Below are 25,984 nucleotides of genomic sequence, written 5' to 3' on the forward strand. Positions count from 1 at the left end.
TATCAATCATCCTTATATCCTTCTCTTTTTAGGTTTATTCATTTATTTTTTGGCTGCAGTGGGTCTCTGTTGCTGCACATGGGCTTTCTCTAGCTGCAGCAAGTGGAGGCTACTCTTACTGAGGACAGGCTCTAAGGCACGGGGGCTTCAGCGGTCACAGCACACAGCCTCCATAGTTGCAGCTTGGTGGCTCTAGAGTGCGGGCCACAGCAGGTATGGCCCATGGGCTTAGCTGCTCTGTGCCATGTGGGATCTTCCTAGAATGGTGTCCCTTGCATTCCAAGCTGGATTCTTAACCACTGGACTACTAGAGAAGTCCCATCTTTATTTCCTTTATAACCATCTGGATACTGAAAAGTTTGGCTCTGCTTTGCTCTTAGCCTGTAAGGTAATTTTGAGCCATTAGTCTACCCACTAAAAGGTCTGACAGTGCAAACACTCTTGGCTCTGGATTTTTAGCAATTCCTGGACAGTATGCATCTAAGAGAAATTATTGATTAAAAAGAAATGTTCTAATTTCTGTTTTCTGGCCCAATATACAAGGAAGAAGCTTAGAAATAGCCACTCAATTATAACAAGTAAAAAGCTTGAATGAACTGTGAAGTCAACTGAGTAGAGCAGAAACCCATGGAAAGCTCAGTGGGACCAGTGCTGGTGTGGGGACCTGGCCTGGAACTGACCGGGCACTGGGAGCTCAGTGTGGGCAAGTTTTAACCAGACTTAAATGCCAGAGGAACTCAGTCATGGGAGGGCCTCACCCTCTCGTGAGGCCCTACAGAAGCTTTACCAGGTCCTCAGTGACAACTGAAGAAAAATCCCATCATGTTTCCAGTGGGGGGAGAAAAAAGTGAGTATTTTGAAATATGTCAAGAGCATTAAGTTCTTATTGATGTGTGCCTTTCAGAGAAGCTACTTCATGAGAAACTCCAACCTGAGAGAAACAGCCATCCTCCCAGGAGAGCGGAAGGCCTGGGAAGCCCCGACACGGTTCCAGCCCAGGGACGCAAGCTCTCCGGGGCTGAGACCAGTCACAGAGCACGACCCTTCTGTTTACTGCAGCTCCTTTACCTAGGACAGCATGTCCACTTTCAAAACGAAAACTGCAAGCATATCAAAGGGCAGAATTACAGTTTGAAGAGCAAGCAAAGAATGGCAGAGCTGGTATGGATGTTGGAATTATCAGACCAGGAATTTAAAACTACCAAGATTACTATGCTGAGAGCCCTAATGGAAAAAGCAGGCAACATGCAAGAACAGATAATGTAAGAGAGATGGAAATCCTAAAAGAGTACCAAAAAGAAATCAGCCATCAAAACACAACACAAGTGAACAGTGCTCACCACAGACTGCACACCACAAGAGAAAAAAATCTCTGAGCCTGACAGTATATCAAAAGAAACTTCCAAAACTGGAAGACAGCAGAAAAAAGACGGAAAAAGAAAACATATATATATAAGAACTGTTGGGCTTCCCTGGTGGCTCAGGTGGCAAAGAATCCGCCTGCAATGCAGGAGACCTGGGTTCAATCCCTGGGTTGGGAAGATGGCCTGGAGAAGGGCATGGCAACCCACTCCAGTACTCTTGCCTGCAGAACCCCCATGGACAGAGGAGCCTGGTGGGCTACTGTCCATGGGATCACAAATAGTCATCACTGAGTGACACAGTCCATGGGGTCGCAAAGAGTTGGACACAACTGAGCAACTAAGCACAGCACACACACAAGAACTGTTACGAAAGATATAGCAAATGCATAATAGGAATGCCAGGAGAAAGAAAAAGGAACAGAGGAAACATCTGAAGCAATAACAACAATTTCCCCAAATTAATAGCAGACACCAAATCAGAAATCAAGGAAGAAATAAAACCTTTCTTTGCAGATGACATGCTTTTCCTAAGAAAACAACATGCAAATAAACCAAACAGTAGTTAGCGGTGAAGTAACTCACTACGAACAAAGCTAGTGGAGGTGATGGAATTCCAGTGCACCTATTTCAAATCCTGAAAGATGATGCTGTGAAAGTGCTGCACTCAATATGCCAGCACATTTGGAAAACTCAGCAGTGGCCACAGGACTGGAAAAGGTCAGTTTTCATTCCAATTCCAAAGAAAGGCAATGCCAAAGAATGCTCAAACTATCACACAATTGCACTCATCTCACACGCTAGGGAAGTAATGCTCAAAATTCTCCAAGCCAGGCTTCAGCAATACATGAACTGTGAACTTTCTGATGTTCAAGCTGGTTTTAGAAAAGGCAGAGGAATCAGAGATCAAATTGCCAACATCTGCTGGATCATCAAAAAAGCAAGAGAGTTCCAGAAAAACATCTATTTCTACTCTTTTGACTATGCCAAAGCCTTTGACTGTGTGGATCACAATAAACTGTGGAAAATTCTGAAAGAGATGGGAATACCAGACCACCTGACCTGTCTCTTGAGAAACCTATATGCAGGTCAGGAAGCAACAGTTAGAACTGGACATGGAACAACAGACTGGTTCCAAATAGGAAAAGGAGTACATCAAGACTGCATACTGCCATCCTGCTTATTTAACTTATATGCAGAGTACATCATGAGAAACGCTGGACTGGAAGAAACACAAGTTGGAATCAAGATTGCTGGGAGAAATATCAATAACCTCAGATATGCAGATGACACCACCCTTATGGCAGAAAATGAAGAAGAACTAAAGAGCCTCTTGATGAAAGTGAAAGAGGAGAGTGAAAAAGTTGGCTTCGAGCTCAACATTCAGAAAACTTAGATCATGGCATCTGGTCCCATCACTTCATGGGAAACAGATGGGGAAACAGTGGAAATAGTGTCAGACTTTCTTTTGGGGGGCTCCAAAATCACTGCAGATGGTGACTGCAGCCATGAAATTAAAAGACATTTACTCCTTGGAAGAAAGGTTATGACCAACCTAAATAGCATATTGAAAAGCAGAGACATCACTTTGCCAACAAAGGTCCGTCTAGTCAAGGCTACGGTTTTTCCGGTGGTCATGTATGGATGTGAGAGTTGGACTGTGAAGAAAGCTGAGCGCCGAAGAATTGATGCTTTCGAACTGTGGTGTTGGAGAAGACTCTTGAGAGTCCCTTGGACCGCAAGGAGATCCAACCAGTCCATTCTGAAGGAGATCAGCCCTGGGATTTCTTTGGAAGGAATGCTGCTAAAGCTGAAACTCCAGTACTTTGGCCACCTCATGCAAAGATTTGGAAAAGACTCTGATGCTGGGAGGGATTGGGGGCAGGAGGAGAGGGCAACGACAGAGGATGAGATGGCTGGATGGCATCACCAACTCGATGGACGTGAGTATGAGTGAACTCTGGGAGTTGGTGATAGACAGGGAGCCTGGCGTGCTGCAATTCATGGGGTTGCATAGAGTCAGACACGACTGAGTGACTGAACTGAACTGAACTGACTGAACCTTTGTAATGAGACATTTACAGCAGTTTTATTCATAACCTTAGAAGCAACCAAGCACCTTCAATAGGTAAATGGATAACTGTATATATCCAGATGATGGAGTATTATTCACTGCTAAAAAGAAATACTCATTGGAAGGACTGATGCTGAAGCTCCAATACTTTGGCCACCTGATGCAAAAAGCTGACTCATTAGAAAAGACACTGATCCTGGGAAAGACTGAAGGCCAGAGGAGAAGGGGACGACAGAGGACAATGGCCTCAGCATCACTGGTTGGATGGCAGCACTGACTCAATGGACATGAGTCTGAACAAGCTCCAGGAGATGGTGAAGGACAGGGAAGCCTGGCGTGCTACAGTCCATGGGGTTACAAACAGTCGAATATAACTGAGCGACAGAACAACAAAAAGGAAATGAGCTACCAAATCTTTAAAAGACATGGAAGGACACCTAAATACATATTCCTAAATGAAAGTAGCCAATCTGGAAACACTACATACTGTATGGTTCCAACTATATGGCATCCTGGAAAAGGGCAAATCTATAGTGACAATTAAAAATAAAAAAATCAGTGGTTGCCAGGGGGAACAGGAGAGGGAAGGATGAATTGGTAGAGTACAGAGGATTTTCAGGGTAGAAAATCTGTTCAGTATGACACTATGCAGGTAGGTATCTTACCACATTTGTTCAAACTCATAGAATGTGTAACTCCAAGAGTGAACTCTAATGTAAACGATGGACTTTGGGTGATAATGTGTCAACAACAGGCTCACTGATTATTCCAGATGTACCACTATGTTGGGGCAAGTTGACAGTGAGGGAAGCTATACATTGTGGGCAGAGGTATATGGGAAGTCTCCTCCTCTTTTCTTGCTGTGAATCTAAAATAAAAGTTTTCTTAAAAAATAAACTCTATTAAAAATGTTTTCTACCAGAAAGACTGGTTTAGTAAGATATTAATCACACACGTACAAACCAAAGTTTATCTAAAGTGGGACTGAGCTGCATCAAGCAAACCAAGGAGTGGGTGTGATTCCGTAGGCACACAGGAGTCCCGCTGAAGTGAACACATATAACAAGACTGACTGGGGTTTCGGTGAAGGCTGCATTTCTGCAATAAAGAGTGTTCACAGCATCACTCTGGTTGGGAGTCATCCCAATGGCCATATCACTGCACCAGATAGTAGGTGGCATCCTACCAACTTCAAAATGTCCTTTTACAAGTCAGAGGACAATGCAAGGGGTGTGGGCTGGATCTCTGGTCGGAGAGCTAAGATCCCACAGGCCTCATGGCCAAAAGCCCAAAACATAAACAACAGAAGCAATACTGTAACAAATTCAACAAAGACTATAAAAATGGTCCACATTAAAAAAATCTTTCAAAAAAGCAAGCAAGCAGAAAAGCAGATCTGGGAGATAATCTGTTAGGAGTAGATGAAAAGAAATGCTAGCTAGAGAAAGGAAAAACTTCAACTTTGAAATCTTTGCATTTAAAAATGATAAAACCGAAGTACTTTAAAGAAAAATGTTTTCTCTTAAAGGGTAAAGAAACAGACCATGAGCAGCAGGGTGATATTCATTTGATACTTTTCTACCACAAACTTGGGTTTGGGGATCAAGGTTGTTGGTTAAAGCCACGCATGAGTGGGTTATCTACGAACACCCACTCTCTCCGGAAAGCCAAGTCCCAGGGATTTCCGTGGTTAGTGATCCAAGATGAGAGCTGGCCTCAGATCTCACTTAATCCCACAAGAGAGGGAACGCTGATATTAAAATGCATGCTAGGAAATTCACCGATTAGGTCAGAGAAGGCCTTATTTGGGACAGAAGTTTTAACAGGTAATCCAAAGGTTCAACAGGTTCAGAAATAAGTTTCAAATGATCAGAACTCAGGAGGGAGAAACTTACTGCAGGCCACCTTGGTGGTGACCCAACCGCAGAACCAAAGCTTCAGTATCATCAGGCACACGGGCAGAGATTGAACTAGTTGTAGGCTAGATGAAAATGTCTTAAAGGTTTCCTGTAGAACTAAGATGAATAGGGACTAATATACTCTTCAGTTTGGGAATTTCCACCATTCCATTAGTGCCACAATGCTTGCAATTTAAGGTGAACTCACAAAATTCCAGGACTCTTCCTAGGCTAGATCTGGCATTCTCCTCAAAATCCTATAGTCTAAAGAAGTGTTTAGGCCCTTGGAGATTTTTCTAAGAAAGGTCAGGCTTTCAGATATGTAACTTCTCAAACTAGAAATGGAACTGGCTCTGGTAAGAACAATGTGCTTCATGTTTCATTTAGAAAGTTATTCACAGCTGTAGATTCTCTTCTTGAAGCACTTGCTCTGATTACCCTGGATTAACTTCTGTGTTAAATACTACTACAGAGTAACACTGGAGAAGGCAGTGGCACCCCACTCCAGTACTCTTGCCTGGATCCCATGGATGGAGGAGCCTGGTGGGCTGCAGTCCATGGGGTCACTAAGAGTCGGACACGACTGAGTGACTTCACTTTCACTTTTCACTTTCATGCATTGGAGAAGGAAACAGCAACCCATTCCAGTGTTCTTGCCTGGAGAATCCCAGGGACGGGGGAGCCTGGTGGGCTGCCGTCTATAGGGTCGCAGAGTCAGACACAACTGAAGTAACTTAGCAGCAGCAGCAGCACAGAGTAACATTGGAGTCCACAATGATAGCAAATTATCAGCAAGAAAGGGTATCCATTGTGTTATTTGCAGGGATATGCACAGGAAAGAAAAGTCCTATGAAATATACTGGGGAGGGAGGGTCTCTATATGCTCATATATAAATATATATATTTTTGGCTGTGCCACATGGCACACAGGATCTGTTTCTAGGGATTGAACCTGTGCCCCTGAAGTGGTAGCGGGGCATCTTAACCACTGGACCACCAGGAAAGTCCCTGCTTGTCAATACCTTACATCTAAGTCAGTTTTTCTTCCACACCCACCCTGTCCCACTGGGGAAGCTGTGTAGGGTCCTAACAGAATTAAGAAAGTTTCAACACCAGAAAAAGCAGATTCTAGTTAGTCCCTATGAAAATTTTAAAGTAAAATGGTTTTAAGTGAGAACCAGAGGTATGATTCCAATGACATAGTCTGACATACAAATCCGTGGAGGAGCTGGAAGGTTACAGAATGAGGGCCACACCGAGGAAGGAAGAAAGACTGCTGCAGAGCCTCGGGAGCCAGGTTCCCGTGGCCTGCCCCTGCAGCCCGTCGACATTCACCCCTGGACACTAGGAGATCTCTCACACACAAAGCAAATCTGAGTTGTGTCCTAGAAATGGCAGCAGACTAAGGATACTGGTTAAATCTGAGTGCACATATCCACAAAAGATAAGCCTATACAGGAGACAGTAAGCAAGAATTCTTCTGCTCTAAAGGATAATATTTATCTTTTAATGGAGTTTGGTAGTTACCATCAAAATTCCAAGTCTAAAAACATACAGCCTGGGCAGGACAGGAGGAAGGCTTTCTCCTGACATCTGATCTGCAGTAGTGGGGTTCAGTGGTGGGTGTCCTAACTCGGGCAAGAGCGAGGGAGGGAGCAAAGCCTGACAGCGGGGTCCCTCATTCTGCCACGTCCCTCCTCTCTCTTCTGGCTGACAGAGTACAGGGGCTTCCCAGGTGCCACAGTGGTAAAGGGGCTGCCTGTCAGTGCAGGAGGTGCAAGAGACACAGGGTGGTCCCTGGGCCAGGAAGGTACCCTGGAGTAGGAAACGGCAATCCGCTCCAGTATTCTTGCCTAAAAAATTCCATGGACAGAGGAGCTTGGTAAGCTACAGTCTATGCGGTCGCAAAGAGCTAGACAGGACTGAGCACATTTTGTCAAGTAAGGGCATTTTCAAAAGGGAACCAGTATCAATTTGTGTCTTTATTTTATAAGAATGAAGACACAAATTCAAGCTAATACTTCAAAACCTCCCTCAGAAGTCTCCTTATTAAATAAACTTAACCTTGTGAAAAACTAGCTACACTCTCCTGATCTTTCTTTTTGCTACAGATGAATACATTGCTTCAAACTTGAAATCAGTTCAAATGAACTTGAAATCAGTTCTGACCATGAACTCATAACTTTTATGAACTTAGCTCATAAAAGGTCATCAGGAATCATGTCCAATGAGAATTCCAATATTTAGGCTAAAATTTTACTGAAGAAATTAATACTTTCATATACTAATCAGTTTAATGAGCTAACAAAAAATTCCTGGTAACTTAAAATTTCTAGCGCTGCTATGAAACTGTGACCTGCTATATGAACCGCAAAACCATTAACCAGGCGAATGACACGGCACAAAAATCCCACCTAGAAGCTCTAACATACATGTTTCAATGTCTTTCTTATCACCTGTATTTGTTTTAAAATGAAAACGATCCTATTTTTGGTAAAAATACTTAGAAGAAACCAAATCTAGAAAGCTAAAAATCAAAATGTTAACAGTATTTATTTCTGTCTAGAGGGACTTTTTCCTTTTCTAAACTGTTTTCAAATATTTCTACATCAGAATATGCAATAAAATTGTTAATGTAATGAACAAAAAGTGTTGAAGATTGCAACCTTCTGTTTGGAAATGCAATGCATGCATGCAGTCGTTTCAGCAGTGTCCGACTCTGTGCAACCCTATGGACAGCAGCCCACCAGGATCCTCTCCACGGGATTCTCTAGGCAAGAATACTGGAGTGGGTGGCCATTTCCTTCCCCAGGGGAAATGCAATGGATTTGGTTTAAATCACTACTTTTTACCTTTTAAAAATATAAGTTTAACATCTATCCTTCACAAAAGCAGGTGGAAATTTTGTCTCTAAAAGGAACATAATCTTCTTAGTAAACTGTATTTAACTTTTTCCCTCCGGGTTTCTTTTCATCTCTAGAAGTACAATGACTGCATTACATTATTGCCCAAACATAACAAAAACACATTAATCAGGAATTAGGGCAAGTCATTCTCAGTTCAACAGGCTGAACAGAATTCCTGAAACAATGCCTTACTTCACACAAACTCCAATTTCAAAGCCTGCTTCTCATTGATCAGTCCTTCAAAGTTTGGGTCCATGGTTTGGTCTCATGAGCTTTATACTCCCAGACTAAGTTCTGTTTCCCAGAATCCCCTTGTACCTAGCTTGTACCTGAAGCTATACTCCCAAATAACATCTTGAAAAGCAACAATTTTTCTCAAGAATGTTATATTCAAATACAGACAGAGCAGAAGAAATAAACACAGCAAAGCAGTACAATATTTATTTACCAACTCCAGCAGCAAAGCTTTAACCCAAGAAACAATCCTGTTGTACAAAGCAACTTCCTTCCCACCCCCAAACTATTGTTTACAAAGTACATGGAACATACGCCTTATATGAACAAGTTTTAAAACACATACAGATACACCATATTCTGTAAAGTACTACTTGGTGAAGAAGGCCGTACTATCAAACCAGTTCAATAAGCTTCTTCCTACCTTGTCTTTTGGTTAATCACCAGTATCTGTATTTATAAAATTCCCCTCCCAGGAAGAATGACTGATTCTCTTTTGATACAGGACCCACCCCCCAAACCCCCCAAAACCACCGCGGAACTTAGGAGAATTTTTAAGCATCTCCTACTATGAAGTTGTAACAAAGCAAAAGGGAGTTAACAATGCTTCAATCCTGAGGGCCACTGCTCTACCTCTGGCGCTCTACTGAAAAGGAAGAACTGAGGAGAGGAGAGAAAAGGTCAAAGGGGCAACCAGAACAAGCAAAGAAATCCAAAGCAGAGGAACAGACAGAAAGGAAGCTGACAGAGCGTCCTCCAGCTACGCTGGAGATGCCACGGGCACAGGGCTCAGCCCCTGCTTCAACACAAGACCTCGGACCGCCAGCGAAGCTACATTCTGAACAAGCGCACTCCCTCCCCAAGCGCACCCTCAGGCCATCTGCAGGCCAGGGCACAGGGAGCGAGCCACACGGGGGCTGCGGCCAGCACGGACGGGCGGCCTCCCCGGCGGCAGCTCCCGGCTCAGCCCTGTCGCCGCTCGCCGTCAGCGACGGAGCCCTCGTGGGCGAGTGCTGCACTGTCTGAGAGCCTCCCTTCGGCTCAGTCTAAGGGAGAAAAGGAATTAAATGTCCATAGTGACAAACTTCCTGACAGACTACCTCGATGACCTTATTAAGTAACAGCTATACATCTTAGTACACTTTGAACACGTAAGAACCAATACATTCTCATGGGGAATTTATCCTTTCTTCAACCCGATCTCAACTGTGCCCAATAAGGCGGTCCTCCGCGGTTCTGAAAGCAGAGACGCCGTGTGCCCCGCGCTGCGCACACAACTGGCGCCTTCACCTGCCGCCTGGCTCCTGCTCCTCCACTGGCCCCACTCACTCTTCTCTAGTCACATTCCAGCCTCAGCTCGAGCATCTGGTAAAGAAAAGCTTCCTTGGGCCCTCCAGACAGCCCTCTCTTTTGCCCCAATCTCACCACAGGCATTCCTCTAACAAGACAATTACATTGTGTTGGCATTTCCTTCTCTTCTGAAGAGAATATACCATTTCTTATTAATTCACAGTATCCACAGACCTTCCTCAGGGTCTGCCTGCATATAACAGGTATTGAAGATGTTTACAAATAAAAAGATTGTTTCCATCAGAGACACAGAAAGACAAAATACCATCCATCAAAAATTGTAAACATATACGTACACATCCTAGCTCTTCACTCTACATTCTTTTTAATTTTTTTCTTATTGTTGATTATGTCATTTCTTAGCTTGCACTTATGAGACTGTTTTACTTTAAATACATCTCTCAATACCTTAATCCACTGTTGGACTTGTATAATATGCAGCTTAATATTTCAGCCTTAAAAAACTATAAAGAGGGAAGCATGATGTGATGACATGAACTATTACATACTATCAAATACACCTTCAAGAGAATCTGTATCAATACTATCCCTCGGTTATGAGAAATCTATAAATGTTGGCAAAAACACTAAAGAAACGCAATTTGTATCAGGCTGTGAAGTTTCCAAAGTACTTCTAGGCATGATTATCTCATTTGAGAGTAGGAAATCTGAGTCTCAGAGAATAAGTGACTTACTAATATTCACACCAAGGTCTCTGGACTTCAAACACTACGTGCCTAACATCATTCCACCATCTTTCATTAAGCCAATATCCTCAAGACACTAGTTTTTAAAAAATTTAAGTGTGTATCTGAGACAAAATGAGTATAACAAAAAGGTACAACAAAGAAAAAAACAGCATCAAGAACCATGGTGGAGATGATCAGTGCTGACAATGAATAGGATACAAATAAGGAATCCACGAAACAGAAGCAACACGTTCAGAACAATCTCAGCAAAACCTCAGTGTGAGCATGACTGTCCACTATGACCAAGGTTTCTGATTACGTAAATGAAATAACCAGAATTAGTTAATGAAGACATCAAGTTATAAGGGATGACAGTACAGCCATAAACACAAAATCCAGGGAAGGAAAGGCTAGTTGTTTGACAAATTAGCTTCTCAGGGAGGTTAAGACTTTAAGTGGCGCTCTGAAAACTGACGGAGGCCACCAAGCACAATGCTGAGACTTTAAGAACAGAGCAGAAGCGAGAGGCTCAGCTCCTCCACCTGAGCAAGTTGTTTACCATTCAGTTCCCCTTTCTCACCTGCAAAATAAGGGTGCATTTCTGCCTCGAGAGTCCCCCGCGGCCAGCACAGTGCCTAATACACACAAGCTCTGCTGAACGAGGTTTCCCCTCTACATCCTTCCCAGGCAGGGAGACAACACTTTAGACCCAATACTATCAAGGGGCTTCCAACATCTGTCAAATACAACTTTTGTCAAAAGTTAAAGAAAACAGGAGTTGATATAAGCCATTAGACAAAGCAACATACATCCAGCTGTGCTAATAATCTAAATGAGACTAATCACAAATTATCTGTGTTCTACCCAAGGCAGAAGGGAATGGGCTACATACTTGAAAGCAAGAAGCTTATTGTGATTAAATGTTTGTTTTTTTAATGGAACTGAAAATTTAAAACTGTGTTTAGTGACTTGGAAAATGTCTTTTTCCCCATCACCCACACTACTGTTGCCTCACTAAATAAAAGCAGTATAGATAAATGGATCTCAAACATGACTCTTCTAGCACGTCAAGGAAGTGTGAAACACAAGCATTACAGATAAGAGCAAGAGTTAACAAGAGGTCTAACTGTAGCCCTTAAAACTGAATGCTGTGATAGAGCCACTTTTATGGGTAATGAAAGAAAACAGAAAGCACAGGATAGCTCATGGGAAAAAAACAGCTATGCAATTCTTACAAAGGGACCATCAACAGAACCTAGAAGATAACACTTGAAGCATTTAAGGTCAAAGAATTTTCTTTTAATTACCAGATAAAATGCGTTTACAATAACTTCCACCAAGAAACAGACTACTCAGGAATATTCGAAAACACAATGCAACTTGAGAGATCTCCAAAGTCCTAAAAAAAACTACAGACAACCTGAGAACTCTTACTGAATTGACAAGGCATCAGAAAATCCAACAGATCACTTGAAATAGACAGTTACCATGACAAAACCAGTACAGCGTTTACGACCTAGAGAAAACTGATTAAGATATGGTATTAAATACGTCAGGGCTTCCCTACTGGTTCAGCGGTAAATAACCCACCTGCCAATGCAGGAGTCTCAGGTTTACCCATGGGTTGGGAACATCCCCTGGAGAAGGAAATGGCCCAGACAGAGGAGCCTGGACAGAGGATCCCCATGGACAGAGGAGCCTGGCAGGCTACAGTCCACGGGGCTGCAAAGAATCAGACACTTGGTGACTCAACACACACACACACAGTACATGTGAGAGGGGTACTATAAGTTCATGGTGATGAACTTAAAATTTCTGTTAAGAGAGAAAAGATGCAACTGACCACAAATTACGTACAGCAATTCATGGGTGTGAAGACTATACAAAAATGAGAAAACAGTACTATCAGGAAAAAAGAAGGCATTAAAAACTGAGGAAATTCAGTAGCCAAAGAGTAGGATGACACTGAATTGGCTACTTTTATTTTTTTAAGAAAAGGACATTTTTAAGAGAGAACTAGAAAACCTCTTAAAATAATGCTGAAGGCATTGCATTTAATCATATAAAACCACATGAAAATCCTGGTTAGTATAGACTGGCAGAATAAAAAATATAATCTACATCAAGAGATTAAGGAAGATAAGACATCCTTTTAAGAAGAGGTTTACATAAAGAGGAAGAAAAGATCAATACAAAGAATAACTGAGATGCTAACATCATAAGGACATGTTTGGCCTCTGATCACTTCCCAATATATCACACCAGAAACTCAAATAATCTCCAGTAATATCTCAATGGCACCAAACACTGCTACAAAAAAGGTTTTCATTCCTATAAAGTCAAGCAGATGAAAAGAAAAGTAGTACAAATATACCACCCCACTAATCAATACTAGAAAAAAATACTTAATAAAACAATATTCTCAGCACTCATCCAGGAAGAGAAATTTCACATCGTATTTTAACAGTTTACAAAACTAGTTCTATCTGGAAAAACAACTAAGTGGGTAATGACAGGCAGGAGAGGCATACAGATCTGACAGTCAATTACGGGACTAGCCACTAAGAACGGCGGATTTCAAAAGATAAGGAAACTGAACAGTGCAAGTCTGGGCAAAACACGCCTCACGCCATTAAAAGAAAAGTTTTCAGTTATTGCAGTCTTTCAACTATTTCTGCAAAGATCTAATCCTTAATTTCTAACCTTCACCAGAATCCCAGTCAATTAAGTGTATCCTCAAGAATACTGAATGCGGCATTTAATTTGTGTTCATCCATGTCATTTAACTCTGTATCCAAGTTTATAGCTAAAAGAGATTCTGGACTGTGCTGATTCCAACCTCCTGTTTACAGTACCTGAGAGGTTATCCTGGATGGAGCAGGCCTTTAAGGACATTATCAATCAGGACACTTAGGCATCATTCAGTAAATTAGTGTAATGGTAATGTAACGTAATGTAATATACTAAATAGTACCCAAGTAGCCTGAGTTTATGCTCTCCTCAAAATGTCATTTTGAGAGCTAGGTAAATAAATGTAATTATACATAAAGAAGCTGTCACACAGTAAATAATAATAAGTTTAAATGCGATTACACTGATAAGCTGTCACACAGTCTGAAAAAAAAAGACAGTGTCAACAAATATACTACAGTTTCCAAATATCTTTGTTTCTTACTACCAAGTAACACACCCACTTACAGATGAGCTGTGTTACTATGGCTATGAACAAGGTCAGACATAAGACAGGTGCTTCAATCAGAAACAGAAAAGAAAGCTGCCTCAGTGCCCAGAAAACTGAGCCAGTCACTCGTAACTAAAATAGCTACCGCTAAGCTATTTAAATAAAGGCGGGAGGACATACTCTACAAGTCCTTCTGAAATGCATCAACAGTGCTGTAATGAAAATAAAGTAACATTCAGAAGGAGAGTACCCTTAGATAGTGCAATTGTACAGATGAGACATAAACTACAAGATAAAAAAATCACTACACAGAATTCACATAAATATCACCAGCAACATATGCAAGACATTAAAATGTTGTTTTAAACAATAGTGTAAAACTTTAAAAGGCACTTCATATAACAATGAATGGAAACAGTATTTCTGTGTACACACAGTAAACACAAGAAATCTGAGTTTCCACATACACTTTACATCTAGTCAAACAATAACGTTTTAAAGAAGGATCATTAGACGCATCCCTTTTAGGAACACCACATCACTCAACCTGTGATGATTACGAGGCCTCCTAGAAAACCCAGCGACGTTCAAATATCAGAGGCTGGCCTGATGGAGGATCTTGGCTTTGCACACGGCAGACGTGACCTGAAAACCTGTTATCTGACTGATTACGAGTTCCAAATACTATTGCGGCTGTTTCCCTAGACCAAGTCCCCATTTTTAGTTTTATAACACCATCATTCAAGTATGCCAGAGAAGGACTTTAAAATAGCGATAATAAAAAAACAGGTCAAGGATATTGCTTCTTCTGCAGTCAATCGCATCACCTACACCTAAACCTGCTCCCACTCTACTGCGTTCTGCTCCATCCCCACGCAATGGCCGACCCTTCAGAAGTCAGCTACCTGACCACTCATTTGATGATTTCTCAATACTTTTTCATTAGGGAAGACCTATGGAGGTCCTTGGGCATATCAATCAGAGAGTGGGAAAGAAATGCTACTTATCTTGTTGCTATGGAGCACCAAACATAACGCAGAAGGAAGACAAAAGAAATGCTGCTCTATGAGCAGCAGGGAAAGGAGGAATACCCCAGAGTGAACAGTTAACTCTACTCCAAGGTACACTTAAACTGGGTACAATGGTAAATTTTACATTGTGTCCTTTTTTAAACACCATTAAAAGTAAAAAGTTTCAAAGGAAGAGCAGGTTAGGTGAAAATACCAGAGCAGTCTGAGAGTCAGGTCTTCAAGCACCATTAATTCTGGTTTGAATTTTGAAAAATTAAGAGTTCTCAAAAATCATCAAATTTGTGACCCAGCACCTAATTCAGGGAAGGGATGGAGAGAAATGGAGAGGTGGGAGCAGTGTGAAGAAGCCTCAGCTAACTGGGAATACCTTGGGCAGCCATCCCGGAGTGTCAAGGTCTCTCTCTCTCAAGTTCCCATGGCTATCCTTTCACAGAAGAAACTAGAAGGTCATGGCAAGGGCACGTGAGGCCGCTGAGCTAGTGGGCCAAATATCGTGAACTATTATCATCTTCGTGTGATTTCTTAGGCCTTTGGTTCTTTCAGCCAGTTATCAGTGCTCTTCTAGGGTTCAGTTTGAAAGACAGCTTCTTTGAGCATGGGCCTCAAACAGCATTAGTAAAACTTGGTGAAAAGTACAGAAAAATTAAAGGTAAATGTTAACTCTAGATATGCCCTGACCAAACTTGCCAAGAGGAGACTATCAAGACTGCAACTTAAGCTTCATCTACCAATAGGACAAACAGAATCAATTATAAATTATCCCTGAAATTATCAGACAAAATAAAGTAGCTTCCAAGTAGGGATATATGCATCTTTGACTGCTACAGCACACACAAGGAAAGGAAGAAAAAGCAGACAAAAAGTGTGCTGAAGGTGGTTATGACGAGGAGAGAGGATGGCCTTCCAATAAGCCATTAAAAAGCGGAACACCAGGAAAACATCAGGCACCACTATGCAGGCAAGAAACAGAAACCACACAAATGCGAAAACGGTGTCAGAGTCCACAAACAGTGAACCCAAAATACTACGGTCAAGCACATGGAAAAAAATGCAGATGCTTAACAAACCAAGAAATTATAAAATTATCAGTCTGTTGATAAAATTTTTTTCTATTTGGCCAAGCAAATAATATTGGATGATGTATTCAGACCCCTCCAATTTGGCATCTTCTCCATCTCTGAAGTCACGCTGGGAAGACAAGGGTCTAAGGGCTGGGACACCACACAGCCACTGCCTCAAGATAAAAATACTACAGGATGTTTAGCTTAGGTATCTGCTGTCAGTTCCACTCTGATGGAGTAACAGTACCTCGAAGAGCTGGGAACAAAAATATAAGTGGTCTCTCATGGTAGAGTGTGACTAGGTTAAGAGACTAAAAAACCAAGAACACATCACTGAAGTCTTGACTTCAGACTTTCAAGAAATTGTTAATGGAATCTAGAAAGGGAAGTGTGTGAAATGTACTCTTTACTACATCCACAGTTACACTCTGAATCTGAAGGATTTCTCAGTAAAATCTAGACTGATAGCATCCCTTTATTACAATCAGAGGACCAGACTGTCAGGCATGTTTGGAATTCTTGCTCTTTCAAGAGTTCAGATTTTGCATGCTGAGACGGTGTAAAATCCTTGATTTCCAGGGCAGTAATATGCAATCTCTCTTTTTTTGTATTTAGAGCTTGATGAATCATCAAGCTCAAAGTTTAGAAAGCAGTCAAGGTCACCTTGGTGAAATGTCCAGATTATCCTGCGAGAACAGCATGATCAGGTCTCACAGCTTGTGGATGCTTAACAGACTTGGGAATGACAACTGCAGGTAATTCTGTGTAGCGCTGGGTGGTACAGACAGTTACTGTGAAAGTTTCCAAGGATATCACAGCAAAGTCTTCCTCCAGCTGGTGTCCACAGCCGATCTAGGACATCCAGCCACACCACCAGTAGGGAATGGATTTGGCAAATTTTGATTTGAATTCCAGTTCTTAACATATAGCTTCAAGGCTGATTCTGAAGTCTTCCAGAGATTGACAGCAGTATGGACACTCGGTGAGCTGATCACCCTGATACAGAGAGATTAAAACCGATTTGTAGTTTTGTGGACAAAAAGATCTTTTGTGACGATCTGACAAACGGAAGCCTAAACTAGGAAGCACTGATGACCTAAAAATGAATGATCTGCCTCTGGTGTTAGAGATAATGGTAGGTTATTTCCAGATCCAAAATCTGCTCGCCATCAGCTTATCAGTGAGAGTTTTCCGAGGGGGAAGAAATCTTTATATTTTTCCTTAGTCATAAAAGGATTTGGATTCCTGAGGACCCACTTCTAGACTTATCTTGGACTAGAAATAATGCGTAAACCTTTGTTCAATCCAACTGAAAGTCTCTACTGCTCACTTGGCCAAGAAAGCGTGAGTCTCTGTATTATCTACTTCATTCCCAAAGTCTAAAACTCGGTGTCAGCTGTGATCACCCCAGACACGTGTTCAGTGTCCTGTTGGGGAGGGGGCATCGTGCATGGCTGCACTGCAGACCGTGAATGGGTCACTAATTCTTGTACCCATGGCGTTCCGGAGAGTCTGCCCTTTTTCTGTGTCTATAGGGGTGGTTGCGAGGTCTGTACCAGTCCCCTCGGGAGTACCCACGACTGTGGCAATGTGCTTTCTGGTCATGACTGTAGAAGTATCGATGCTGGCTATAGTATTTACTGTGGTCTTTATAGTCGTTTTCTTTCACACTGTTTTCTTCTGCAACAACAGCATTCACATCTTGTCCAAAGAGGCAAGTACCATCAAAGGGCAAGTGTGAGATCTTCTCCTGGGTCTTCTTTGTGAGGGATGTGAGCCGAAGCCAAGCCTGCCTTCTGTAGTCTATTGCCATCGCCATAACTCTGACCACAGAGTCCATTATGTCCCTGGTAGTACACAGCTGCCAGAGGCCTGCATCCATGCCATCAGATATGATACATCTTGCCTTTCCACGATCAAACTCGGGGTCATGGACCAGGTCCTCCATGTCTTCCCAGAGTTTACGCTGATACTGCGTCATGTAGGCCATGTAGCTGGCAGCGCGGGCCGCAATGGAAGCAGCATGGTAGAACCTGCAGCCCATGACCTCCATCTCCTTTGAGGTGGAATCCAGGGGCGACGTGGTGCCTCCTCTCCTGCTATGCTCTAGCGCTTCGACGATGGGGCCTCCTGCTGGGGGATTTGGCTGGAAAGGAGAGGTGTCCTTAGCCACAGGATACACCCTGTGTCCCATGAAAGAAGAAGGATGGCAATCAGCAGGGTCTTTGAAAACCTCCGCGGTGGCAATTCTCAGAAGAGGATGCAACGGAGGGACCAAGCGCTTCTTGGAGGTCACACAGTCAGGCTTGCCCTCGCACGGTTCTGCTTCTGACTGCAAGGTGACTCTCTTGATAACACCTCTCTGTTCCATCCTTTTCAATAGCCCTGTGAAGCTGGACTGACTGGGGTCAGCTGGCTGCCCTTTGTCGTCAGCCGAGGGGGACTTGCACTCAGCCTCTTCTTCGACTGCAGATAAGTGTTCTTCTCTGGAGGTGGAGATGTCCCAAGGAACCGAGGAGGCCTCACCTGTGCGGGAATGATGAAATCGGAAGCAGCTTCTGGACTGCAGGTCACGTATCACTCGGGACATCTCAGCCACCTGCGTCTGGAGATAGAGGAGGGCATCCCGCCCGTGCTGGGAAGCTGGAGACTCTACAGGCAAACCCTCCTTGACCTCTGAGGAGGCCACAGACTCTTGGGGGACCAGGAGTGGAGATGGAGGCAGACTCTGGTAATTCTGTGATGGCTCAAGTGTCTCTGTCTCAGAGATCTTAATATCTGAATTACTGTGATCATTTCTCTGGGTCTCCAATGGGTTCTCAACGGAAGAAGGGTGAGAAACCATCCTTTGAGGACTGCTGGCGCAGCGCCCAGAGGAGGAGCTGCCGTCTCCACTGGGAGGAGGAGCACTGCAGCCAGAGCACATTTCTGGGCGACGACTCTCTGAGGCTGGCGCCTTAGACTCAGGCATTCTCTGGGTTATCCACGTGAACAAGAGAACCAAGGAAGAAAGAAAATATGCTTTTAATATGTTAACTTTCAAGTGCAGAGATGCATGTCCAGTAAGTAGAACTCAACTTTTTAAATTATTATAATTAACAATGAAACATACAATCCACTTCAGGTCAGCAACAGGATCACAGAAGTCAAATCCACAAGTTTCATTACCCCAAAAGCCCAATACCAACTATTGGCATTAACCTGGCACTCTATGAAAAAAGAGCAAAAACAAGCCCAGTTCAAGGGGCACCATCCTAGCCTGCTGCTTATTTCCATGTTAGAATAAGAGGTAACAAGACTGCTGATGAAAATAGTTTTTTTTTTAAATCCCACTGAACATGTGTAAGGCAACAAGCAGAAGTTAACAATGGCAGAGAGAACGTGGAAAAGTTCCACTGAAGAGAAAAAAAAATATTTCTGAAAGTCCCCCATTGCAGAGACACTTTTAGGTCCCTTTAAAAATTCTCATTCACTGACCATAAATAACGAAATTTTCCAGGTGGGCAGTTCTCCTCTACAGTTTGTAGTTTTCAGGAGCTTTGTAACCTTATTGCATCCTCACAACAACCCTGTGAGGTAGGTTATTATTCTTATGTGATAAAGAAACTAAAGTTAAAAGGCTACTGATCCAAATTCACAGAATAATAAGGAGCTAAGCGGGAACTAAAACCTAGGTATTTTGATTGTGAGTCCCAGTCCCAATCCCTTATATATCATAGGCCACCCTGAACACATAGCCAGGAGTCCTCTAATCCATCAAGAAAACAGTCTAATAATAGAAATTCGGGCTAAGACAAAAGCAAGACAAGACTGATACAAACGGCTCAGTTACTTTGGCTCTCAGAGTAAGGGAAGGATTAGTTTAAGGGTCAAACACACAGCCAAAAAAACGACAGTTCAGAGAAAACCCCAAATATTAGGGGAAGAGGCGGTTAGAGGGACGATGCCTGAATGACCCAGCAGCCTTCCCCACACTCCATTTCTAAAGGAGCTTCTCACAGCCTTTCTTCCAAACAGAATAAATTTTGTGTGGCCACGTGGTTCTGGAAGAAAAGGATCCAGTTCTATAGGGCATCTGAGGAAAGACAGGAAAGAAAAAGGGTGCCAAAGGCTTGCGGTTTTATTCCACTTCCCTTTCATCAGATACCACCTTCAAGACTCAGGACGCTCCTGTGTCATATAATACTTTCACATCCTCGCTCAAAGTAGAGGAACAAAGCTGGAAGCAGATCTTCCAGGCTAAGGACTCCCTGGACTACCTCTCAGGGCTATTCCAACAGAAATGGGCCGTTTCCTAGAGCACAACAGCACCTAAACATTGACTTGATGACTCCCTTTAGAGGACGTCTCTGAACTATGAACAGCAAAGAAACGCAAGTTAAATGTACTCACCTCACGTTGAGAGGTACTGGGCTCATCATCATCACTGCTGACCAGGTCAATGTATTCTAGAACAGGTCTCAACGGTCCTTCCTAGAAAAGAACGAACAAACTAACAAATCATGCAGAGCTACTCAAGCTAAATCAGCATTTAAGGCAATCCTTTTTGTTGATGTTGGGACTGACAGGTGAGAACTCTTCTGAAGAAGAACCCTTATGGTGGTACAAAATAATCAGAACAAATGTAGAGGAAAATCCTCAGAGTCCATGACTAATAAACAATAAAACCGGGAAGAGCCCAAGCCACGAAGGGTACCGGGACTGTGCTGACTCCTTGGGGAGAGGATTAGTAACACAGGAACAGTGCTGCAAGAACACAAATACTCTAAGCCAATGCTTTTCAGATGAGATGGGGATCTGTGACTAGAAGCTGGGCTGTATCTCAGCCCCCTGCAGTTGTGCATCAAACCTGGCTCTCCTTCATCTTTTCTTTCCATCCACTCTGACTCTACCATAGACCAAGTCTTGAACATGAAACTTAAAAGCCTAGATCTTATTCTGTAGGCAAAAGGCAATCAATAAATACTAAGATGGGAATAACATCAAGCACACAGAGAAGTATGGCAGCAAGAAAAGCAGGAGCAGGATAATTTATCAGTCCACAACATAATAATGCAAAACTAAACAGCGGAGATGGCAAAAATAACAGAAGGGCTTTTTTTGTGGCTCAGACCGTAAAGAATCTGCCCACAATGCGGGAGATGCAGGTTCAATCCCTGGATCGGGAAGAACCCTTGGAGAAGGAAATGGCAACCCACTCCAGTATTCTTGTCTAGAGAACTACATGGACAGAGGAGCCTGGCAGCCTACAGTCCAAGGGCTCACAAAGAGTTGGACATGACTAAGCGACTACACTTTCACTCTCATGATGCATATACAAAAGGATACAGAGGTGAGATGGAAACAAACACCAAAAACTAATCAACTATAAAAAACAGAAGTCAAACAATAACAAGAAGTCAGAGCTATCTCTAAGATTTCAAGCTTGAATGACTAAACAACAGTCACATAAAAGGTATACATCTGGAATATGGAGATGGAAGGCTGGCATTCTTCTAGCCATAATGGGCTGATGTACAACTGGCAGACAGAGGCAACTGGCAGACAGCTGGAAAGGCAGGCCTGTAATCTGGGTACAGGAACATTACTGAAAATGCAGACTGGAAAGCTGCTCCCCTAGAAAATTATTAACTCTAGAACTAAACTGGAACTATGATATTACCAAGGAGAGCAAAGAGGACAAAGAAGAAATTCGAGGAGGTTCTTGAGGAAATGATGAAATTTTAAGATTTAAGAAGAGCTAAGTAAGTAATCAGAGATCTAGGAATAATCAGGAATGCACAAATCCAAAGAACCTAAAGACAGAGAAAACCTCAATGAAAAGGTATCAGTGTAAATGTGGCCAAAAATATTGAGCATCAAAAAAAAAAGCCACAGAATTTAGCAACAAGGAGATTTTAAAATGTCTTTGAGGGAGCAACCTTCAAGAAAGCAGTGAGCATACAAGTCAGACTACAACATTAAGCAGAAAATGAGGAGCAAAGGCCAAGAGTGATTATTCTTTCAAAAAGTCTATGTTGAAAAAAAGAGAAAGGAGCACAGGGAGGATTAGGGCTGGGGAAAGATTTCTCAGGTTGGGAAAGATGGCTGTTGGGAAGCCAAAGTGATACGTTCAGTGGAAAAACTAACAGAAAAAGACCTGGGGTCAGGAGACAGAGGATAACATCTAGGTAAAATCCTCTCTCTGAGACATGGCATCCAGTCCTACAGACAGCTTGCTTCTCTCCCAGGCTTCCATCCCTCCCCAAGCAGGAAAGCGCTTTCCCTGCACGGGGGTGAAAGTGAAAAGTCACTCAGTTGTGTCCAATCTTTGCAATCCAAAACACTATACAGTCCAGTTCTCCAGGCCAGAATACTGGAGTGGGTAGCCTTTCCCTTCTCCAGGGGACCTTCCCAACCCAGAGATAGAATCCTGGTCTCCCGCTTTCCAGGCAGATTCTTTACCAACTGAGCCACAAGGGAAGCCCACAGAGAGGTGATTCAGCTGCTAAGATAAAACCAGACAGCAAAACTGGGCAGGGGGTCACATGATAAAGTAATCAGGATTTCTGCCTAAACCATAAAAATGGACATTTAAAAAAAGAGGGTAAGAAGAATATTCTCCTCTGGGATCACAGAGGTGAATCACCTACTTTAAGACCCAAACCTGCCACTTGTCATAAGATTGTCAAAGTCATACAGTCGAGCCAAGAAGGTAGTGGAGGAGAAAAACTATACTAGCTTGCTCTCCTCAAGAAATGTACATCAGGAACTTGATTTGATTACATGCCCACTGAGACAGCACACCAAGAAAGTTCCTGAGCTACCAGAAACCAGGAACACCCAGAGGCTGGGGCAGAGCTTTCACAAAGGGAAAGCAGGTAGAGAAAAAAGGGAGATGACAGGCTAACAGGGCACAAAGCACAATGGGATACACAGAAAACACCACCATCGGGACAATGGCCACAAATGATGAAAAAGTAGCTGCAGAAACAGAAGGAAAGGCAGGAATAAGGAGAGATCAGAGCAGCAGAAATGCCCCCACTGGGGTCAGCCACAACACTGACACAAGCCCACTCCTGAACTACTCAACGATAACGACTTAGGATTCCCAGCAGAATAAACAAGCAGGATTGAGGCCCATAAATGAGAAAAAGCAGGGGTCATTTATTCATTCACTCAAAGAGTGTTACAGAGTTATAAGTGACAGACGGGTAGAAGAAGACAGCATGTGTTTGAGACCCCAAAAGGAAGAGGCTGAACGGAAGAAACAGAAGGTAACTATCCCAAAGGAAAATACTACTTACAAACACTCTACACTCCAGCTAATTTTTACAGTGGATATGGACAAGCTTCCATCATAATGAACCTAAGGAATCAAAACCCTTTGGCACTCCATTTATTTTCACTCTAATGGGCAGGCAATGGTGCTAAACTTTTCACTTGCACTGTTCCATTCAATCCCCCACTACTTGGCTTTTACACCACGTAACAAAGGAGAAAACTAAGTGAGGCCCCCCTGATCCTGTAATCACAACGCTGGCTGTGTGGCCACACCAACTCTGAGCCAGTCCAAAGTATAAACGCTACTTTTAAATCAATACTTATTTCCTAAGCTTCTAAGATAAGCTACTTTTGCCTTTAATATGAGCAAAAAGACTATCTGCTCTTGTTCCCAACTCTGAATAACTCATAAAACTGACCAAAAGATAAGTTATTAATTCTCCCCAAACAGTAATGTTTATAATACCAATATTAAGAAAAGGTAATTTCTTATTATGTTTACAATGTCTGCTTATATCAAAAAGTATAAACGTGTGTGGTTCTCCAATCACAAGGTATTTTTTTTCTTAAATTTGTTCCATCTATCAACTCTTTCCCTCCAATACAGTAACAAAGTCAAAGAATTCTATTCCAAGGCCAAACAATTTAGGGGCAGGAGCACAGGCAGAAGCAAAACAGTTGAGGAACATGGTTTAATATTCTAAGGTTTAAAAAATATTTTTAAAGAAATAAAAGCTTTCATCCTTAATCTCTTTTCTATTTCTTTAATTTTGTACCTGTATGAGATGATATTGCTAGTTAGTCGCTAAGTCCTGTCCAACTCGTTTGCAACCCCCTGACTGTAGCCCACAAGACTCCTCTGCCCATGGGATTTCCCAGGCAAGAATACTGGAGTGGGTTGCCATTTCCTTCTCCAAAAAAGCTTTCATCTTGTTATTAGAAAACTGATTCTCATACAATGCCAACACCAATTACCTACTAAATGAAAAGTGACATCAATATACTAAAATACAGTCTACAGAAAAGGCAGACAGTCTACTTCAGTCTAAAACAAACAACATGAATTTAAGCACAGATGCAAAAATCTAATCTGAAACCCTAAATACCTGATATATTTTCCCACACAAAGGAAAGTTCCAGACATAATGAACTTCTACAGTCCTGCCTGATTCAAACATTTCAAATGATTCCCAAATGCCTACTTTAATTCAAATTTAGTCCACAATTCAAAATCTATACTATCTGTCCCACTGCCCCTCTCCCATTAAAAAAAAAAAAAAATTCATCCTCCAGAACTAAGCATGATTGTTTCCTCATTTTGATGACTTGTTTCATCTCAAAATACCCTTTTAAACACATACAAACACAAAACGCTCCCTGTGCAAAAGTAACAGACTGAAAGTCATGTCTTTTTTTAATAGCACATTGTCTTTTTTGCACCATGTACTTTTTATAAAAGAACTCTCTCCTACACCTATTTACAAAGTCCTCCTCCCTATCTCATCTCTCACACTGAAACACTGACACTTATGAGTAGGATTTATTTCCAGTTAATCTCTGCAGCTCTAAAGTACTTCATTCAGGACTTGACATATTACGAGCTTCAACATTTATTGAGCTAGTTACAACCCAAGACACTCAGCCAAAAACCACCCTCACTATTTGTCCAAGACCCCTTGAAATAATTTACGAAATATACCTGGATTTTCTTCCCTATTTCCACATGTTCAATGATTCCACATTATACCAATCATCTTGGCTGAAGCCTAAACCTCACATGCTGTTACCAAGATTATAACAGGCTGCCTCAGCTGTTCTGATGCCTTCTTATTTAAAGTATATCTTTTATCTGTGAAAGATCATGTCATCAGCCCTAAGTTAACATGGTTCTCTGGGAGAAAATTAACTAACATATCTGCAGTTTCAAAGGATGCAGAGAATAAAGATGATGGCTGAAAAAGGGAAAGGAAATATCACTAAATTAGAGAGAAAATTAGAGTAAAAAACCTAAATGAAAAGTGTGTATGGTAACATCTGGGCTTCCCTCATAGCTCAGTTGGTAAAGAATCTGCCTGCAATGCAGGAGACTGGGGTTCGATCCCTGGGTCAGGAAGATCCCTGGAGAAGGAAATGGCAACCCACTCCAGTAGTCCTGTCTAGAGAATCCCACAGACAGAAGAGCCTGGCAGGCTACAGTCAACGGGGTAGCAAGAGTCCAAGAGTCGGACACGACTTAGCGACTAAACCACCACCTTATGATAACATTCTGTCTGCTGAGTTAAGGGCTGTTTACACAGGTGTGCTGGCTCTGAAAAAATCAGAAGGTACAGTTACGAACTGTGCAATTCTCTGTATGTGTATTTCAATAAAATTTAAATGAAAGGGCTCATTTTTGCACCTCCACATCTATAGCCTTCCTCTCCTGCAGCATGCTAAGTTTAGTTTTGAACTCTGCATTTTCCAGACGCCCAAAGACTACTGTTCTACTAGGCGAACACACACAGATTAAAGATGGGAGAGTTAGACAAAGAATGAACTAATAAATCTAAACCAGAGTAAATCAAGAAGAAACATCAGTGTGCTTTTTGTATCTGAAAAAATCTGAAGCACAGAACTAGTCATTATCTTTATTGAACAAGCAATATCCAGAACTGTCAAATATAAGATTGGGTTACAGAGTGAAGTAAAAGATTCTGTTTCTAACGTGTTTTTATTGTCACTGCAGTTTTATCACCAAAAAGGCAGAAGGAATGTTTGTGATAGGTTTCTTCCGGTACTGTAGTTGCATCAATACATGGAAGTCACTTCTCCATTTGGAACCAGCAAACCTCTGAACTTATATTTGGAAAGAGAGATGAATACAAAATGTATCAGGTTGAACACAATTACATTGGTTGTATATTTTCTATTCTGGATACAAAGATAAAACAGATCCT

General features: G+C 42.2%; 1 protein-coding gene across 5 annotated transcripts in view; it reads right to left on the reverse strand.

Annotated features, from left to right (window-relative positions):
- ZNF451 (zinc finger protein 451) overlaps positions 1-25,984 on the reverse strand; it is a 98,527-nt gene that overhangs the window by 69,837 nt on the left and 2,706 nt on the right. For 4 of the 5 annotated variants that reach the window (XM_027959110.3, XM_027959108.3, XM_027959109.3 and 1 more), the window contains exon 3: positions 20,178-20,258. In XM_027959110.3, coding sequence (XP_027814911.2) covers positions 20,178-20,258 — 81 coding nt within the window. Of the gene's footprint in view, positions 1-41; positions 18,760-20,177; positions 20,259-25,984 lie in introns of those variants that run through there. The other variant, XM_027959111.3, reaches the window with a different exon arrangement.

The sequence above is a fragment of the Ovis aries genome, chromosome 20 (assembly GCF_016772045.2).
Source record: "Ovis aries strain OAR_USU_Benz2616 breed Rambouillet chromosome 20, ARS-UI_Ramb_v3.0, whole genome shotgun sequence".
NCBI classification, from domain to species: domain Eukaryota; kingdom Metazoa; phylum Chordata; class Mammalia; order Artiodactyla; family Bovidae; genus Ovis; species Ovis aries.